This window comes from Xyrauchen texanus, chromosome 37 (assembly GCF_025860055.1).
Source record: "Xyrauchen texanus isolate HMW12.3.18 chromosome 37, RBS_HiC_50CHRs, whole genome shotgun sequence".
Lineage (NCBI taxonomy): Eukaryota > Metazoa > Chordata > Actinopteri > Cypriniformes > Catostomidae > Xyrauchen > Xyrauchen texanus.
In genome coordinates this window covers 19,775,704-19,794,699 of record NC_068312.1, presented here as the reverse complement: position 1 = coordinate 19,794,699, position 18,996 = coordinate 19,775,704, and the positions used below count along the sequence as shown (strand labels likewise).

The 18,996-nt window shown below is 36.5% G+C and overlaps 1 protein-coding gene across 4 annotated transcripts in view; it reads right to left on the bottom strand.

Moving 5' to 3' along the window:
- Positions 1 to 871: 871 nt before the first annotated feature.
- The window catches only part of LOC127630743 (dedicator of cytokinesis protein 8-like), a 73,921-nt gene continuing 55,796 nt past the window's right edge, over positions 872 to 18,996 (bottom strand). For all 4 annotated transcript variants that reach the window (XM_052108483.1, XM_052108485.1, XM_052108484.1 and 1 more), the window contains 14 exons: positions 16,157 to 16,291; positions 15,785 to 15,937; positions 12,605 to 12,763; positions 11,765 to 11,865; positions 10,505 to 10,697; positions 10,197 to 10,340; positions 8,644 to 8,775; positions 8,396 to 8,530; positions 7,867 to 7,956; positions 7,454 to 7,690; positions 5,352 to 5,495; positions 4,708 to 4,814; positions 2,926 to 3,096; positions 872 to 1,898 (listed from right to left, as the gene is read on the bottom strand). In XM_052108483.1, coding sequence (XP_051964443.1) covers positions 1,847 to 1,898; positions 2,926 to 3,096; positions 4,708 to 4,814; positions 5,352 to 5,495; positions 7,454 to 7,690; positions 7,867 to 7,956; positions 8,396 to 8,530; positions 8,644 to 8,775; positions 10,197 to 10,340; positions 10,505 to 10,697; positions 11,765 to 11,865; positions 12,605 to 12,763; positions 15,785 to 15,937; positions 16,157 to 16,291 — 1,953 coding nt within the window. In that variant the 3' untranslated portion in view covers positions 872 to 1,846. The remainder of the gene's footprint in view (positions 1,899 to 2,925; positions 3,097 to 4,707; positions 4,815 to 5,351; positions 5,496 to 7,453; positions 7,691 to 7,866; positions 7,957 to 8,395; positions 8,531 to 8,643; positions 8,776 to 10,196; positions 10,341 to 10,504; positions 10,698 to 11,764; positions 11,866 to 12,604; positions 12,764 to 15,784; positions 15,938 to 16,156; positions 16,292 to 18,996) is intronic.

Genomic DNA, 18,996 nt, shown 5'->3' with positions numbered 1-18,996 from the left:
GTCATTGACACAAAAAAATCAATCAATTGCAGGACGAACGTTTCTATATTTTAATGTCTTTAAGTAAACTATTGTGAAATGTAAAGGACCAGACATCCCTCAAACCTTTGAAGTCATGCTCTCTTTCGTGTGAAGGGGAAATTTAACAAGTTAAAGAGACCATTTATAACCAGAGGCACATAATCAGGCGTAAAATCCACACAGGCACATCCAACACTGTAAATAACCCTTAAGTTAAATACTACTCTCGGTTTGATGACAAGGCATTAAAGGCAATCCCCTCTATTAAATCAATCATGCCCTTTATCATTTCCATACAGGTGTGCACAACTGCACATTTAAAGCTTGTGTGATTCAGCACGGGCGCCCGAAGTGAGACTCAATGCAAACAGGTATTCAGTGTCAGTGTAGTCAAGCATTTTCTGTCATGCAATCAAACGGTGTTCAGAACTTTTCAACAAATAATTTCCCCATTCCTAAGAACTCTAAAAGGCATTCTCTCCAATGGGATTCCTTGTTTCCGTGACTAATTTTTCACTTTTTTTCCAAAGAAACATGTAAAAAAATAAATCTATATTTTTTCAAATGTTGTGATAATACTAGAGCGATTAGGAGATAAAAGTCCATTTGATTTGCCTGTTTCTCTATAAGTAGTAGCGTACATGAAAAGCCGCTGAACCCTTAGCGCCTCTCGTGTACGTCATCATCCTGCGCCAACGTGTAGATCTCCATCACATGTGGATTTACATTTGATCGGGATACACAAAGATTGACTAATACCGGCAATGCAAGAATAAACCCCACATGTTGCTACTTTAAGTCGAAAAGACATTTGACCTCACAATACTCATCCACAAAGGTCGTATTCATGTTGCATTTAAGTGCATTTTTTATTGACATTATAAAAATATTTGTATTTATACATTTATTAATGACCAGAGGGAACAATTGTGGCACATAAAATAGTCCAGTTTGCATTGTTCCACTATTTCCAGTCAATAATTTATCCAAATAATACAAAAACATAGAAACATGATGCATTGCAAGGGTAAACATCTGATGTTCTCATCCACTGTAACTGTTGCTAATTTAAATACCATCTTCCATCTCTGCATTCCTGATCTACTTTTATTTAGAATTGGTTTGGTCACTTATTTTAACTATGGAATAAGTATCTGAGAGCTAAATATTCTCTATAAATAAAATAAAGCTATATTTACAAAACTGCATCTCAGAAATCTCTGCAAATACAATTTACATCATAGTAAAACTCCTGGAATGGAGTAATCATGATTTATAATGCATGATTAGAAGTATGTACACTTCTGAATAAAGACACTAAAGACTCACTTTATACCATTCTATGCACATCTTAAGATTCTAAATCATCTCCAGATTTAACTTTTGACCATTTCCAATGGCATTGGAATGTTGTTGTCCTTGCTGAATCAACCAATTTAAAGTTTTAGATTTTTCGTCGCATGTAAAAGGTCCATTTTAGCAGAGAAGGCAAGATCATACTGGTTGTAACATATGAAGGAGGATTCGAACCATAACAAGAAAACAAGTATTAAAAAATTTAATAAAAAACAAATTAGACCTACTGAAAACTGGCTGGCTGAGGTGTTTTGTTCTACAAAACAATTATAAACACGAATAAAATCTGTTCTGCATCACTTAAAATCTATTCTGTATATACCTGTAAATTATTCAGAGTATAACAATCAATGCTGTTTTCAGGAATTTTCAAGAAACTGCTTGAGTCGTCTAATTATCAGATGACAGAGCTCTTGTTTCCTGGCACATCCTTCCATTGATGTCTTCTAGAGATGCCATTCTCTTGACATCATGAATTTTCATCTTGTGTCCGACGGAGGCTGTGCCGTTTAAATGAATCTCTGTTACAAATACAACAGGGAAAATGTTCATGTTTTTTTTTTCTTTATTATTTTTCTCTTGATTTCCAGTAAAAATATAAACATTTTCTTAAAACAAGATATATTTACTTGACAAACAAAAAGGCATAAGATAATAAAGTCTTGTTTTCAGAGGAATTCTGAAAAAACAAAAAAACAGTAAACTTTATGCTTAAAACAAGAATAAATCTGCCAATGGGGTAAAAAAATAAAATACAAATAATAATAAACTTGTTTTCCCTTTGAAATAAGTTTATTTTCCTTACCCCACTGGCAAAAGTTCTTTTTTTAAGCATAAACCAAACTAAATGTCGTTTTATTTCTCTGCAAACAAAACAAATTATTACATGCCATTTTGCTTGTCAAGAAAAGAATAAAGATTTGCAGTGTGAAATTGAATGTTAGTATGAACAGATACCCTTGAGTAATACCTGTAACCATAGTAACAGATAAAGATCTGACTTTGAATTTCTCTTTAAGGATTTAATGAAAGTATTTTGGACAGTTGCTTTATGTTGCCATCATCCTTTCATATATGCAGCCAAAAACTCTTTCCTGTCAATTTGTTCTTTCCTTTGTTTTCCACACAAAAAAATATTCCATAATAGCTCTCTTCCATTTGTCATAACTTACCTGAGATAGGTTGATAGCCCTAAATTTAGTGATTGACAACAAAGAACATCACCTACATACATTTGTCAATGATGTGACATGCTGTCGACTGCAGTTCCGTTTATCTGCACATATCAACCGAATTCGGTTGTGAATACTGAAGACAAGGCCGTTTCTGAGCATATGGGGGCACTAAGTGAAATCCAACTTGGAGACCCCCAATGCTTTTTTGTAGTATTTCAAAACATAATTTCCCCTCCGAGCAGGATTCGATACCGCACAGCTATCACGTACCAGCTGACTGCCGCTACATATGGAAATTATGTTTTGAAATGCTATTAAAAAGCATTTTCCATTGAATGATTGTTGAGTCAAAGTACACAGCTTGTTGTTGTACCTGTTCTCGATGTGAGGTTTGATGATGGGTTTGTAGAGCTCAGGGATCTTTCTCTCTAGCATAGGCCTCAGGTTTTCTCTCAGTTTGTTGTAGTTTTTCTTCATTTCGTGCTGGTACTCCTTCTGATCAGGAGTGATAAGTTGCTTGTTCTTCTCAACAGCCTCTCCACACCTGCAGGTGTGCAATCACAACCAGATTAGCCCCACAAGATGCTCAGCAGGCAACTAAATTACAAATAATTAGTGCAATTAGCTGCATTTGGAAAGAAATAGTCTAATTAGTTTGATAAAAAGAGACTCAACAATCAGTTTTCACTCTCATCCACGAACAAGCTCTCTCAAACAAGAATACCGAAGAACATCAAAACAACAATTGATGTTCATGGAGCATAGTTTTAATAGACGTAAATGGTTGACCTTTACTGTTGCAGTATCAAACACACACGCAAAAATGCAAAAAATAACGTGCTTTGAAAGTATATCTTATACTGTATATAGTCTGGTTAGAGCATTAAGAACATATAATGACTTGGTGTAAATGTCGAAAGCCTGGCTGGAGAAAAACTGTGCCAGCTTGGATGGATTATGGAAAAAATAAACATTTTATAAATTACAGTAAATATTTGTCTGCTTGCTGGCAGCTATCAAGGCACAGAATGTGACATTAACCACTCCATCTGTAAAAAGCAATATGTAATATTTCCAAGCAAATTGCATTCGTCCTGTAGAGAGAAAAAAAAAATCACTGTATTTAGAATCATAATTTATTTTGCGTCTTGGTTTAAGCACTATAATCATTATACAAAACAACTGCAGCTGGGTGACATTAAGACAGGGTTTTCCTGTTTCTATATTGGTGGAAAACCCCCTCCAGTGTAGTCATTTTTCAGCAAACCTTCAAATAAAATACTTTAAACAAAATCAAATGCTTTATAATAAACACTTCCATATTTCTTTTGATCCTATGATGAAAAACTCTATTCATTGTATCAAAAGAGGAAAAAAATGAACAAGATGTTTGAGGAATAAACCACACAAAAATGAAAATTCTGTCATTATTTACTCACCCTCATGTTGTTTCAAACCCCAAATGACTTTCTTCTGTAGACCACAGAAAGAATTGTTTTTAATGAATTTCACAGTCCATCTTTTCAATACAATGGCATTGGACAGTAATTCCCTTTCGAGCTTTAAGTTTTGCAACGGTGTTATAAAAGTAGTCCAAACGACTCCTGCATAATACTCCAAGTCTTCTAAAGACATTCGACAGGTTTGGGTGAGAGACAACCTGAAAAATCTCGACATCTGTTACACAGTAAATGCATGAGAGAAGCTCATTCACAGTGTTTTTCAGGTTCTTGGGAACACTTGCACTGTTTTTAGCACTAAACAATTCAAGTTCTCACGTGAACATGCGGGTCACTGTGAACAAGCTTCCCTCATACACTCATGAACATACACTATTTTATGACAAAAAAAATGACTAAAACCTATTGCCTACCTTCGGAAAACTTGGAGTATGATGCAAGAGTGACATGGACTACTTTTATGACACTTTTGCAAACTTTTTGAAGCCTCAAATTGAATCCCTATCCATTGTCATAATGAAAAGACAGATCAGGATATCAATTATAATTTCTACCTGTGGGTTCTGCAGAAGAATGCAGGTCTTACAGGTTTGGATTTACATGAGGGAGAGTTAATTATGACATAATTAAAACAATTTGGGGGGTGAACTAAAAATATTTCCTAATAACGCTTTGTGACTGAAATGGCAACTCACCGCATTATGAACTCTTTGAAACACAAACGCAGTTTGTTGTGGTGACGGAAGAGCTTGGGGTCAGCAGGGATTTCATTCAAGAAGACCTGGGCCACCTCCAATGGACCCTGCAGAGACAGAGAGTGAGACAAGGAAAGAAAAGGGCCTCCCTCTCTCCCACAGTGCAAGGGGAAAAAAATGAATGCTTCATGCATTGGAGGCCACAAGGTAAAGTCAACACATGAGGGAAATATCATGAATAAGTCTTTGTGTGAATGATGTCACTGTGGAGCCAGGAGTAAAGGCATTACTTCGCTCTTTGTGTGTTGTTTCTCCAAAGGGCATTTATCACATAACCGCAGCTATATCCATTGGATTTGGATAAGTTTTAGACTTTATTAGTATTCTAAACTGTCACTCTATAGCCTAAGACATCACTATAAATATAGTGATGTTGGGAACATCAATATAAATCCCTTCAGATTGACTAAATCCCAAAAATTTAAATTTCTTTACTATGCTGTCCTTATATTACCCAAAGTATTGTAAAACCACAGTGGAGAACTTTAGTAGAATGGGCACGGAAGGAGACTGGGTGGCTGGATAAGTGATTGAGAGGGAGAGTGTGTGTATGTGTGTGGATTTGTGTACATAAAGCATCAGACCTGATTGACAGTAGCTGTGACTGATCCCTGTAGAACCATCTGAAGCATCACAGCATCTGGCTTCTCTCTGTGCGTGGCTTCAGCAAGCTCTCGAGTCTTCTTCTGCATGTCTTCAATGGCCACCTCGATGGGTGTGAGGTCAAACTGAAGACAAATGAGTTGAAGATAGGTTGAATGGGCAGTTCTTTAGCACACTGGTTCTCAACTGGTTTAGCTCCAGGACCCAGATGTTACAATAAACAAAGTGGAGATCCAACACAATACCAAAATGTGGTTACAAAATTAACCAAAATAAAATATAAAAATGTCTTAATATAACTGTGAAATGCATAGGGCCAACATTAGGCAAAATTATTCTGGAAAAAAAAAATACAAATACCTAAAAAACAGGATTCATGTCGTATCACCTATATTAACTGGTTTGATTCTAGTTAAAAATATTATTTATGTCTGAATCAACTTCATTAAGTTAAATGACTACATTAAGTTACACAAACAAAACTTAATTTTAAGGATACACCAAGTAGAAATAACTGCTTAAAGGAATAGTTCACCCAAAAATGTAAACTCTCTCATAATTTACTTACCCCAATGTCATCCCAGATGTGTATGACTTTCTTTCTTCTGCACAAATGCTGATTTTTAGAAGAATATTTCAGCTCTGCATGTCCATATAATGCAAATGAAAGGTGGCCAGAACTTTGAACAGGTGTTGTAAGAAACAAATCAATATTAAAGTCCTTTTTGACTATAAACTCCACCTTTGACCATCCCCAACCAGTAGGTGGTGATATGCATAAAGAATGTGAATCGGCAAAAAACAAAAGAAGAATTTGAAAGTGAAAGTGGATATTTATACTAAAATATAGGACTTACATTTTGATCAGTTTCTCACACACACCTAATATATGCTTCTAAAGACATGGATTTTACCACTGGAGTCGTATCTGTACTTTTATGCTGCCTTTATGTGCTTTTTAAACTTCAAATTTCTGGCCACCATTCACTTGCATTCTATGGACCTTCAGAGCTGAAATATTCATCTAAAAATCTTCATTTGTGTTCTGCAGAAAAAAGAAAGTCATACACATCTGTGATGGCATAAGGGTGAGTAAATGATGAGAGAATTAACATTTTTGGGTGAACTATTAATTTAAGGTAATAATTGCAGATTACCAATTATAAAATTGTAGGCTGAATAGGAAAAAAAATAGCTTTACGGTCCTTGGTTTTATAAAAACAAAATATATATAAATATTAAGCATTTGGTTTCTAAATGTCTATTAAATTTCAGCCAATAATTCACAGCACAAAACAAACTGTGGTCAGCACAAACCATGTTTATCCTTGTTGCAAGTGAACCATTTAATGTAATATTTTATTTTACCTTGTGTAAATTTGTTTGTGGTTTTCCAGGATGAGGGCAAGTCACACAACCTTTCCATGCCATCAATCCAATTTGGCAAGCTTCTACCAAATGTCAGATGAATTTTAACCAAAATACTAATTTCTCCTCCCTTTTTAAAAGTTGATAAGGCAATTTATTTTGCTACGTTCACAGTGCATGATTATTCTGTGAAAATCATTTTATTATTTGCATTGTATTTTCCCTGCTGTCCATGACCCTATTAGACCTAACAACTGAGTATAACTGATTTAGCAGATGTGTATATCCAAAGCAACTTACTGTTCAGTTATTAAGGCTTATTTACAGTATACTTACTGTGTGAACAGGCTTCTTTTGGCTCACCTAAATTATGTTTTGAAAGGACGTTCTTAATTTATTCATTTTCCTCAACTAATTAAAAAAACACACCATGAATAGTAAAAGCGCAGGCCTTGTTCACCCAGCGTGCTTTAGTAAGTTCCGAAGCAGAAAAAAAATCTTGATGATGCTTCTTACATTATATTAATTAGACTTTACATTTAGTGACAGTCCCTTCAAAGAGCAGCCTATAGATAATTGCCTTGCTCAAGCTGATGCTCATGGATCGGCCCTCAATCCATGGATTCAAACCTACATCCTTTCCGTTCCCAGCCCAGATCATCCAGCACTACAGATGGAGCAGATGAGGGGGATATCATACTTGAATTGTCATTACCTCCTCCTTTTGAATGACGTTGATTCGTGTCTTGATGTAGGGGAAAGCGTGCATCGTGGTGAGGATGGTTTTCCGCTTGTATTGCTCATTGAGTTCGCCCCGTGGTCGCCCACTCTTTGTGAAAGGCGTAGTGTACATGAAGCGACGGAGGTTGAAGTTCTTCTCAAAGTTGGTAAGACGGTCCTTCATCTCATAGTCATCAAAGTAAGGCTCCACAAAGGTGATCTGTATGTATACCTGATTTGAAATATTAAAATGTCATTGTTACATCAACATTAGTTGAATGAGGCAATTGAGATTTGATTGTAGAGGCACTTGATGGCCTATCAAGCTAATGATAGTTTGCCACACAAGTCACAATGAAGAAAGCTTTTGATTGTAATTATGTTTGCACAACAGTTGATGACAAGTACCTTATTGGGATTCAGCTTGTTTCTGTTTACTGGTGTGGAATCTTTAATCATTTCCAAAACTTCATTCCCAAAACACTGACTGTAGAAATTCTGCAGCATTAGAAGACAAAGAGTTATGCACAGTCCTTTAGCTAAACTATTTCTACTATTCGAAAGTCAATCAAAACGTCATGAATAATTTGAGACCAAATTTCAATCTAAATCAGCACCATCAGCTTTATCAAAATCTCTATTATAAAATAGATTGTACGGACGCTTAATTCTGATTGGATGAGCCATTCATTACTCCATTGGTAACCACAAACAGTTAGACTAGCAAACTTTTACTTGGCTGTAAAAATAAATGTAGCAGTCATGGCTAAGAACGACCACATTCCCATGGTAAAATCACTGCCTGTTGTACAATAACGCATGGCCTTTCATTGCATATTGCTTTAATTTGACAAATATTCTCAGCTATTTTTGTGTATCTCTCAAATTCATCTGTATCACAAATGCAGTTCTGAAAAGGATTCCAGAGAAATTTCACCTCAAGCCGGTGGGATATCTCAGGTAAATGGGTGATTCCTGGCTCTTTGTAGATAAATTCTTGCTCATCCAAGTCTCCAAATTTAGACCCATAAAATCCCACACGGAAGTAAGTTCCAAACATCCTCTTGTGACCCTGAAGAACGGAAATAAACTTCTGGTTTAACCATGCATACAGATCATCATATGTCCTTAGACAACACCTTCCTGTCTGGCAGAGTCATGTAGGAGGATCTGTTTATGCTTTACCTTTTGAATGATGTTATCAAATGCCCTTTGGAGCTTGTCGTGTGTGGAAGAGAGTTTCCGGAAATCTCTATGGGCCTCCAGTATAGGAACAATTATCTTGTACACCTCGTTTACTGCCTCATATAAGCCACCCTGTCAGTGACCGATGGTAAGAAACAAACAACATCAAGCAGTGTTACATCAAAATAAAAAGGAAAAATACAGAAATACATTGTAGTAGGTCTAAATTTAATTATTGTAGGGATGGGTGCTAAATATTCACAATGATTTTGCTGATGAAAAAAAAACAAGCAACATTGTGAATATGTCCACAATTTTGTGAAATATGTGGCTTTTTGGCCATGAATTCCCCTAAAGACTAACATTAGATTAGTTTTATGATCTCGAGAGCAAAGTCGTTGAGATGTATTAATATCATCTCTGATTTAAACTTCATTAGCAAAACTGGCACTGGTAAGTTTGATTAATTTCCATGAATCAGTTCATACTGTCATACTAACTCTGATTCAACGATGTGTTGGCATCGTCACTCAGAAATATTGAAGGAATATTCCGGGTTCAGTACAAGTTCAGCTCAATTGACAGTATTTCTGGCATAATGTTGATAACCACAAAAATATATTTTGACTTGTTCATTCTTTCCTTTAAGAAAAAAATTGAAAAATCGAGGTTACAGTGAGACACTTACAATGGAAGTGAATGGGGGCCAATTTTTAGAGGGTTTAAAAGGCAGAAATGTGAACCTTAGAATTTTATAAAAGCACTTGCATTAATTCTTCTGTTAAAACTCATGTATTATTTTTGCTGTTTATATTGTAATTTTTACAGTAATTTTAGGTTTGTTGGCATCACATCGTCATGTAAACAAACAGAAAAGGTTAGTAAGTGATTTTATCACACTAAAACCATGTTTACGTCTTGTGGCTATACCTTTGAAAAAGTGAGTATTTTAACTTTCAAAAATTGGCCCCATTCACTTCTATTGTAAATGCTTTACCGTGCTTTTTTTTTTTTAAGCAAAGGAGGGGTACGGCAATATAAATTTTTGTGATAATCAATATTATGCCACAAATGCTGTCGACTGAGCTAAACTTGTATTGAACCCGGAATATTTCTGTAATGGAAGTCTTTCATGACATTTTTCATGTATTCAAAAGTTTAGTAAGAATATATGCAAGTTAAAATTGCCGTTTATTACAGTGTATTGTGATATTGGTGCATATACTATAATTGAAAATGATTCAATATCATTCTTCCTTGTATTCATTTTGAGAAAAAAGTGTGGGAAAACATGCCTAAACAACTGTTTTAACTTTTTGCATTAAAACATTCTGAATCGATCTAGCAATAGTTAGCAACAAGCTGCTTGTTTAAAATAATGGTTTCTTTTAGAGCAAATACATATGTTTTGAGATATACAGTATATTGTATATTGTCAGAAGTCTGAAAAGTATAGAGCGATCATTTTTTAGCTATATCACCTAACCCTACATCAAAGTAAAGAAAAAGAGGGAGGAACATTTATAGAGAAAGGCTACGTATTTATGCATTACGTTGCTGAATAGCTCGGCAGCTTGTTCCAAAAGCCCAACCAGGCCATTTTCCGTGAAGTAGCGTCCCGAGCAAACTCCATCCTCGTCTGGAGACAAGATATCGTCTGAGACTGCAGACTCCTCCAGCACATTAGAAGAGATGTTCTGGTTGGGAGAAGACAATCATTTCCCATAGTCAGACATGGTTCTTATTTGCACTGAGCTGTGTGTGCAGGGTTCGAAGAGCAGCCGAGTCATAATTTATGCCTACTATTGTTTTTAATAAAGGGAGACGATGCAAGCATTTCCCGCTCGCAATAATAACTCACTTGAAAGGTGACGCTGCCCACAGGTAAGTATTTGTGATCCTCCAGCATGCTGAGATATTCAGCCACCAGGGCTGCGGCATGGACCAGACACATGGCTGATTCTGTAAAGCACTTCCTGCCATTGTGTTTCTCTGCCATGTTCTGCAGCCAGGTTAGACGCAGGTCTGGAGAGGTTTGGTAACCCTTTGCTATCCTGGAGCCAAAACCACCCATACATAGGTTAAATGGATTGTTTACTTAATTAAAAATTCAATCAACCTTTTTTCACCCTCATGTTGTTCCAAATCTGTAAGACTTGGAAAACAAAATGAGATGTTAGGCAGAATAGGTTTGTCTCAGTCACCATTTATTTCTATTAAATCATCTTTTTCAATCCTACGTAAGTGAATGGTGACTGAGACTAACATTCTGCCAACCATGTTGTTGTGCTCCATGGAGGAAAGAAAGGTTTGGCATGACATGAGGGTGATTCAATGACAGAATTTTCATATTGGGTGAACTATCCCTTGAAAAGGAATATTTTTTTTCGGTAAAACAGAAAAATTCTGGTTTACAGTGTGGGACTTACAATGGGAGGTGAATGGGGCCAATTTTTGGAGGATTTAAAGGCAATAATGTGAAGCTCATAATATTATAAAAGCACTTCCATTAATTCTTCTTTTAAAACTTGCATATTATTTGAGCTGTAAAGTTGTTTAATCGTAATGTTTTCTGCAAACTAAATTACTGAAATTACAGTTGCAATGAAGTTGTAAATTTGGATATTACTTCACACAGAAAAGGTTAGTAAGTGATTTTATCAAACTTAAATCACGTTTACAAATATTGTTTACGTCTTGTGGCTATACTTGTGAAAGAGTGAGTATTTTAACTTTCAAAAATTGGCCCCATTCACTTCCAATTTAAGTGCCTCACTTTAATACAAATTTTAATACAACATTATGCCACAATTTATTTCGAGTGAGCTTAACTTGTATTGAAAATGGAAAATTCCTTGAATGTTCTGAGAAAATAAAACAAAATAAAAAAATGTCCTATAATTATAGAAATGTGCGGACTGGCATATTCACCCAAGTTATTACACATATGAGGCACACACTGCAGGGCTACAATGTTGCCACTTGGTTACCATGGTAAGTTCAAAAACAGTAGACAAACAGTAGAAACCACAAGGAAATGGGAAGCACAGAAAGAAACCACATGCCTGGGATGCCAAAGGCAGATGAAGACTTGGTTTTAGCTACGGGAAAAAGTGTGTACCTATACATGAGATCCATGAGCATCTCAGGGTCCTTTTGGAACTCCTTCATCTTGACTGTATCTGAGAGGATGCTATTAAGATTCCTCAAGAGTTCATCCACCTGTGGAAACAGAATCCAATAATTCATATGCTGTTGCTTTTACAGATACTGCATTTAGTATTGTGACAGTATACCCTTTCCTTTTTTATTTGCTCTTTTATTTTCCCTTTTTAAACACATTTTATTTTACTTGTCATTTATTTAAATCTAAATTAAATCTATGCAGAGACAACTATAAATAAACTATTTGTATATTCTCTTAAAAAGTGTAAATACTGCTCTGTGGTCTTATAAAATGTATCTGTATTGATACTGATATTGATATTGATGACAGAACAACACTGACTCAACCAATGGCTTGAGTTTGGGTTGGGTCTGTCTGTTTGTTTGATCAACTACAGAAAGGGGGAGTATTTGAGAGAGCTGTTTGAAAACAATGTTTATTTTTGCATTTCCATTCGGTGGCACACATCTTTAATATAGTTGAATGACTCAAAAAAACTCCAAAAGGATGTGTCATTTGTATCTGTCATTGATTTTAAAGTTGTGCTCTGTACCAAAACTAAAAACCAAATAAAATTTTTAAAGAAAAAAAAAAAAAAGCATTTGGCTTACCTATTAAAATTCTAAATTACAAGGTGGTAATTTGTAAGAAAATGTAATAATACTCAGTATTTGTATTACTTGGCCAAAAGTTTAGAATGTAAATATTTGGTTACTTTGAGCATAGTATTTAGATGGTGCAATGCATGCAGTAAAGTACTTTGCATGTGGCATGGCATTCAGCCCATTGTTTTACCTGTGAGGGCAGCTGTGTAGACTGCATTTCCGTGTCTTCTTCTGCATAAGCTAGAATAGTTCTGAAGGAGCGCCGCAGGTACTCCTCATGGATGTCTGAAGACTTTCCAACCAAAGAGGCCAAAGACATTGTCACCTGCATCTTGACTCTGGAGAAATTCTGTTAGGACAAAAAAAGATACAAAATAAAATAATAAATCTAATAGGCATAGTTAACAAAAAAAATTATTTAGAAATTTAAGGTGCAGAAACTCTTGCCCTATTTCACCAGGTTTGACTTAAATTGACTGTTGCCAAACAACATTGTTTCTTACCGGTGTCATAACCGATCACAAAACGGCAAATTTGAAAATGAGTAAATGCAAATGAGATTTTAGAGCTACAACAGAGTAATTACCTAATTTTTGGTCTGTCCCTCACACAAATCTATTTTATGACCTTTAGAAGACTTATAATAAATATGCGGGGGAAAAAATAAAATCTTAAGTAATATGAACTACTTTATAGAACTTTTGTGGTTCTTTTTTGCCATTTTTGGAGCTTAACAGCACCTGTCCCCATTCACTTTAATTGTATGGAAAAGAGCAGCATGAACATTCTGCCTAACATCATCTTTTTGTGTTGGAACAACATAAGGGTGAAAAAAATTAGAGAAATGTCATTTTTCATTTTCAAGTCTTATTCCAACGTATGTATGTCCACTAACCCACTTGCAGCATATCAGAATAATGAAAACAAAAGGTCTGATTTCTGCCCAAGGCTTCCTTTTAGACAACAGCCCTTCCCCTAGTTCCGGTCACCTAGAGCTGTGCCATTTATCCGAGCTGGCCTTGCTGAGGTTGCTGAAGGCTACATTGTCAGATACAGGTCTTAGGCTGTGAGAACCCACCACACTGCCAGGCGCATTTGGCCAATGCTGTCATAGCCTCAGATCATTGATTCTGGGGGAGCTTGAGCCAAGGGCTGCAAATGCTCTATCCATCTTACTTAGCATCAGGAAACGGCAAAATGATCCCCCCATTAACCCCTGAATAATTGCCAATGGATCATTTCAATGGCACCATTATGTTAAATTGAGCATATGTGCGAGGCATCTCGAGATGTCGCCAATCTCGCATCTAGGTCAGTTTTACGGTGAAGAATGGCTCAACATCGACACAGCAGACAAGATTAATTCTACATTTGCTCTGAAACCAGACTTCCTTGTTTTCACCGTTTAATCTAATGTGAGAAAAGGCCATAGGAAACATGAAAACAGGGGGAGGGGAGGGGAAGGGGGGTGACTTGTCACTAAAAAGACTAAACGTGACTTATTCAAGGTTACGCTAACAACAAGGTCCACCGCTGGAGCCTTTTACAAACCAAACAAGCAAACAAACAGACAGACAGGGAGAGAAATCCATCATTTTCCCATTAAAGATGAATGAGATGGCAAACAACATGGCCATCTGGTAGGGGAGGGCTTTGAAACTGAGTAAACAGAGAAAATACTCCAGCCATCAGCCTGCTGCACACAGAGACGGGCACAGAGCAGCGTGACAGACTCGTGTTATCGGCAGACAGACAGACAAACAACATTTACAGAGGACATCGTCAGTCCTACATCCACGTCATTTTGACAGAGAAGGGGGAAAAGACACAAAGGTGGCAGTGATTTGAATTGTTTGTAGGTCATTTAGTAATTTTTTACTTGTGTACGCTTAATGTAAATAAAATGTCATTCCAAACCCATATGATTTTCTTCTTTGGCTAAAAAAAACATTGAACAGTGAGCTGAATGGATCATTCACAAATGAGACTGATCCGGTTCTCAAGTACATCTTACTGGCCCCCTTTACACTTGGCATAACTTGTGTTTCATATCCAGATGGCATCTGGATATTCTTTATCTGGATTGCATTTACAATTTGAAGTCAAATGTGTCTCCGGCAGAGTCAGAAATTAAGGGGGGCTATGTGCACGAAAAAAAAAATAAAAAATAAAAGACCAAAAGTGGCAAAAATAACCCAGAAATTCTAAATGTGGGGGCAAAAAATGCCCTCGTAATGAATTCTTCAGTTTTTTTATTTTTAACATCTGATACACTCCTTGGTATCATTTTATAGTGCTAGTTATTCATATGGCATAAAAAAAAATATTGATTGTGACTGAATTTTTATTGTAAAAAGGTAATAAATTCTCAAATCACAAGAATTTGTATTAATGAATTAAACTGAAGTCAACAGATGAGACACAGTTTGTATTAAATGGTTAGAAAAAAAAATCCCTTACAATGGAAAAACGCCCCTGAAAATCAAATCCAGGGGCAAACATTGCCCCTTAGTACAAAAAAGTACATTTCTGACACCATTTACCCAAACAAAATGCTGCTTACACATTACATCAGAGGCTGCTGCACGAAATAAAAATTCTCCATCTTATAGCAAATTTATAAAACATTTATGGATAATTCAAATACTTTCTATCAATTTGACACCTAGGGTTTCCAGCATTTAATTATTTGGAGGCTGCCAAAGTGGAATTTTGGGTGGCCGAAGCAAATTTAATCTCGTGTCACACGATTTATAAGCTCTAAATATGCTTCTCATCTGAAATGCACATCTGTGAGGTTCAATTGAATCCTGGTTTGACATGAATTTATTATAATTAATCTGGATAACGAAAACACATTTGCATTTACACCTTATTTGAAAGAGGTCAGAATCCATCCCTGACCACCTCTGTGGTCAGATGTGAATGTGGTTTCAGTGATGCATTAACAATCGTCTTGGGTGTATTTACATCTGGCATTTAACATGATTAGATCACTAAAAACCAATTTTAATGGCAACTGTAAATGGGGCCACTGACTCAATGATCCGTTATACTGTAGCTTATAGTATGGTTTCAGAACTATTCGAATATAGCGCACAAATTTACTGCTTTTATGTTGCTTTTTGTGTGTGTGTGTGTTTTGTTTTTGGTCATTTTTTGTAGCTTAACAGTATTGTATTGTGAGTTGTGAGAATATTCATAAAAATATCACATTTTGTGCACAGTAGAAACACAGTCATTTGTCAGGTTTGGAACATGAATGTATGAGTAAATAATAAAAAAAAAAATCATTTTGGGCAATCTATTCTTCAAAGGTGATAAAGGTATCTCATAATCAGGTATAATGATGTTGGTGCATGTGTCTTACACTTGCAGAGCTGTAGCTGTATCTCATGATCATGTATAGTGTAGCACAAGCCTGACTCCTGTTGCCGTCCACACAGCTGCTGCAGTAATGAAGAACTTTCTGACACAGATCTGCACACTGCTCGGCCTCCTCCTCAAACAACAGGTCCCCGAACTGAAGAATTTCATCATAATGGAGGTTTTGCAATTCAATATCAAAAATTGTTATCACGGTTACTGTTATATGCTACAATCAGAACCACTAAAATGACAAGGAAAACAAGAAAAAATATAATATATTCTTATAAATCAATTAAAATCTTAATTAAATGCATCCCGATGAACCTGTGTGTAGTGTCTACAGCTCTACATGAACAGCACACATGGTCAGTACCTTTACTATGAGAGCTCGTAGTGTGCTGAAACAGTGAGACAGGTATGTGGTGCTTTGATTGCAGGTGAGAGAGTGCAGAAGAACCTTCAGCACTCCACCAACCACATTATCCTTACAGTCTGCTAGAGGAACTGCCTGAAAAATATACACACACTATATTACCCCAAGCAAACATTACTACAGATTCAGGGAATAGGTGAGGCTTTGTGTGTGTTAAAGTATTGCATCCAGGTTCAAGACAATGAACAGTATTTGAAGCATAATGTTGATTACCACAAAGAAAATATTTTTTAATGTTTTTTCTGTTTAATTGAAAAAAAAAAAAAAGCAAAAATTTCAGTTACAGCGAGACACTTAAAATGGAAGTAAATGGGGCCAGTCCATAAACGTTAAAGGGATCATGACATGCCTTTTTTATTATATTAATATGTTCCTTTAGGTTCACTTATAATAGAAGTTAAAAAAAAAAATAAAACATGAAACAGTCATATATTTGTAAATCATGAACTTTTTCCACCCTCATTCTGACTCAAACACTCTAGTTTTGGAGCTGCTTCTCTTTTAAGACTTGACAGTTAATGCCCACTGTAATGATTGGCTCTCTGCTCTTGATTGACCTGCTCTCTACATGTTATCTCACTGCTCATCACTAACTGGGTGGGGCTACGGAAGTCATAAGGTAAAAGGCTTGGTCTTTTATCGAAGGCTGTTGATAGGTAGGACGCATCCTTTGCAAGCAATGGTAGCCTATACCAAGTGACCTCAACTTCGAATTTGCTTGGTTTAAACAAGATGGTCTTTATACGACAAATGAAAACAGAACACATCACTGCTCATCACTAACTGGGTGGGGCTACGGAAGTCATAAGGTATAAGGCTTGGTCTCGTATCGAAGGCTGTTGATAGGTAGGACGCATTCTTTGCAAGCAATGGTATACCAAGCGACCTCAACTTCGAATTTGCTTGGTTTAAACAAGATGGTCTTTATACGACAAATGAAAACAGAACATATCATTGTTGCAATGACAGCATGCAGTGTTCTCAACCTGCACGAGCACTTGGAGGAAAACTTTAGGAGAGTTATAACGATGTTGATGGGAAAGAAAATGGATTTTGCGGATGCACATTTATATTTACTTTATTATTCTTTATTTTACATTCTATAATTTTACATATTATATATTTTACTCCCATCTACCGAGGTCCTTCAACTTGAGAATTGATATTACTTATATTTGACCATCAAGTTCTAGTGTAAAAGAAATTATATATGCTACCGTTGAAGCAAAGAATTGTGAGTTGTGTGTGCGTGCCAACGAAGGACACACCTCTTGCATCCTCAGAATTCCTGTGAAAGAAGGTTGCATTCAAAGGCTGCATTCAGAGCATCCTACTTGCTTTTCTGAACAAGACAGCCTCCGTGAAGTATGTGCCCAACAATTGCAACCTCCGAAGCAAACAGCCTTCGAACCCAGACACAGCTATCGATGTTGATGTGTTGTTGTGGAGGCGGTCAGATGCAAATGTCTACCACAGTGTAACATCACAATGCGGAGGAAGGAGAGAACGGGTTGTTCTGGCAGCTTGGTTTCAACAAAATATATTTTTGCAAGTTTTGAGTTCTGAAATTACAGTTTGCTTTATATTTGCTTTTTTGCACATTTTCTCTTTCACTATTGATGTTTGGCTTTGCCAGTCGGAGATCACTAAAGATAATGTTAAAGAGGTGTGTGAACTTGCAAAACCGATGTCAGACACTGCAATATGCTCTGGCCCCCTCCCTGCTCATTGTGATGACGACGTTTATAGTAGATCAGTGTCACTGAATGGATGGATGTCTGAGTGGTGTCTGAAGAATAAAATAGGATTTATAGACAATTGGAAGAGTTTTTGGGGTAGGCCTGACCAGTTAAAGAGAGACAGACTCCATCCCTCCAGGGAAGGTGATGCTCTCTAGTAATTTGGCTCATAGTCTTAATAGTGATAGTATTTTACTAACTGGGGCCCAGGTCAGGAAGCAGACAAACTGGTTAATCTGAACACCAGCTAGCCACCTTGAGAAATCACACAGGTTACACAGGTTAGAGATTGTGTCTGTTCCCCGAACTACCAAACACAAAACTCACACTAAATCATTTAGAAAAATATGTATTACGGTCAAACTTGGAAAAACAAAACAAAAAAACATTTTAAGATAAACATCACATAAAGGTAAGGCTACTAAACATTAGAGCTCTTTATACCAAAACACTAATTGTAAATAAAATTATTACAGATCATAGTTTGGATGTAATTTGTTTGACTGAAACCTGGCTTAAACCGGATTAATATATTAGTTTAAATGAATCTACTCCCCCAGGTTATTGTTATAAACATGAGCCTCGTCTGAAGGGTCAAGGAGGTGTTGCTGCAATTTACAGTGATGTTTTTGGTGTTACGCAGAGGAGAGGTTTGAGGGGGGAGGATATTTCTTATTTATTTTTTATTTTGGAATGCCTAATTCCCACTACTTAGTAGGTCCTCATGGTGGCGCGGTTACTCATCTCAATCCGGGTGGCGGAGGACAATTCCAAAATGCCTCTGCTTCTGAGAAAGTCAATCCATGCATCTTATCACGTGGCTCGCTGTGCATGACACTGAGGAGACTCACAGCACGTTGAGGATCATACTCTCCGCGATCCATGCACAACTTACCACACACTCCATTGAGAGCGAGAACGACTTAATTGCGACCATGAGGAAGTTACCCAATGTGACTCTACCCTTCCTAGCTATCGGGCAAATTTGGTTGCTTAGGAGACCTGGCTGGAGTCACTCGGCACACCCTGGATTCGAACTCT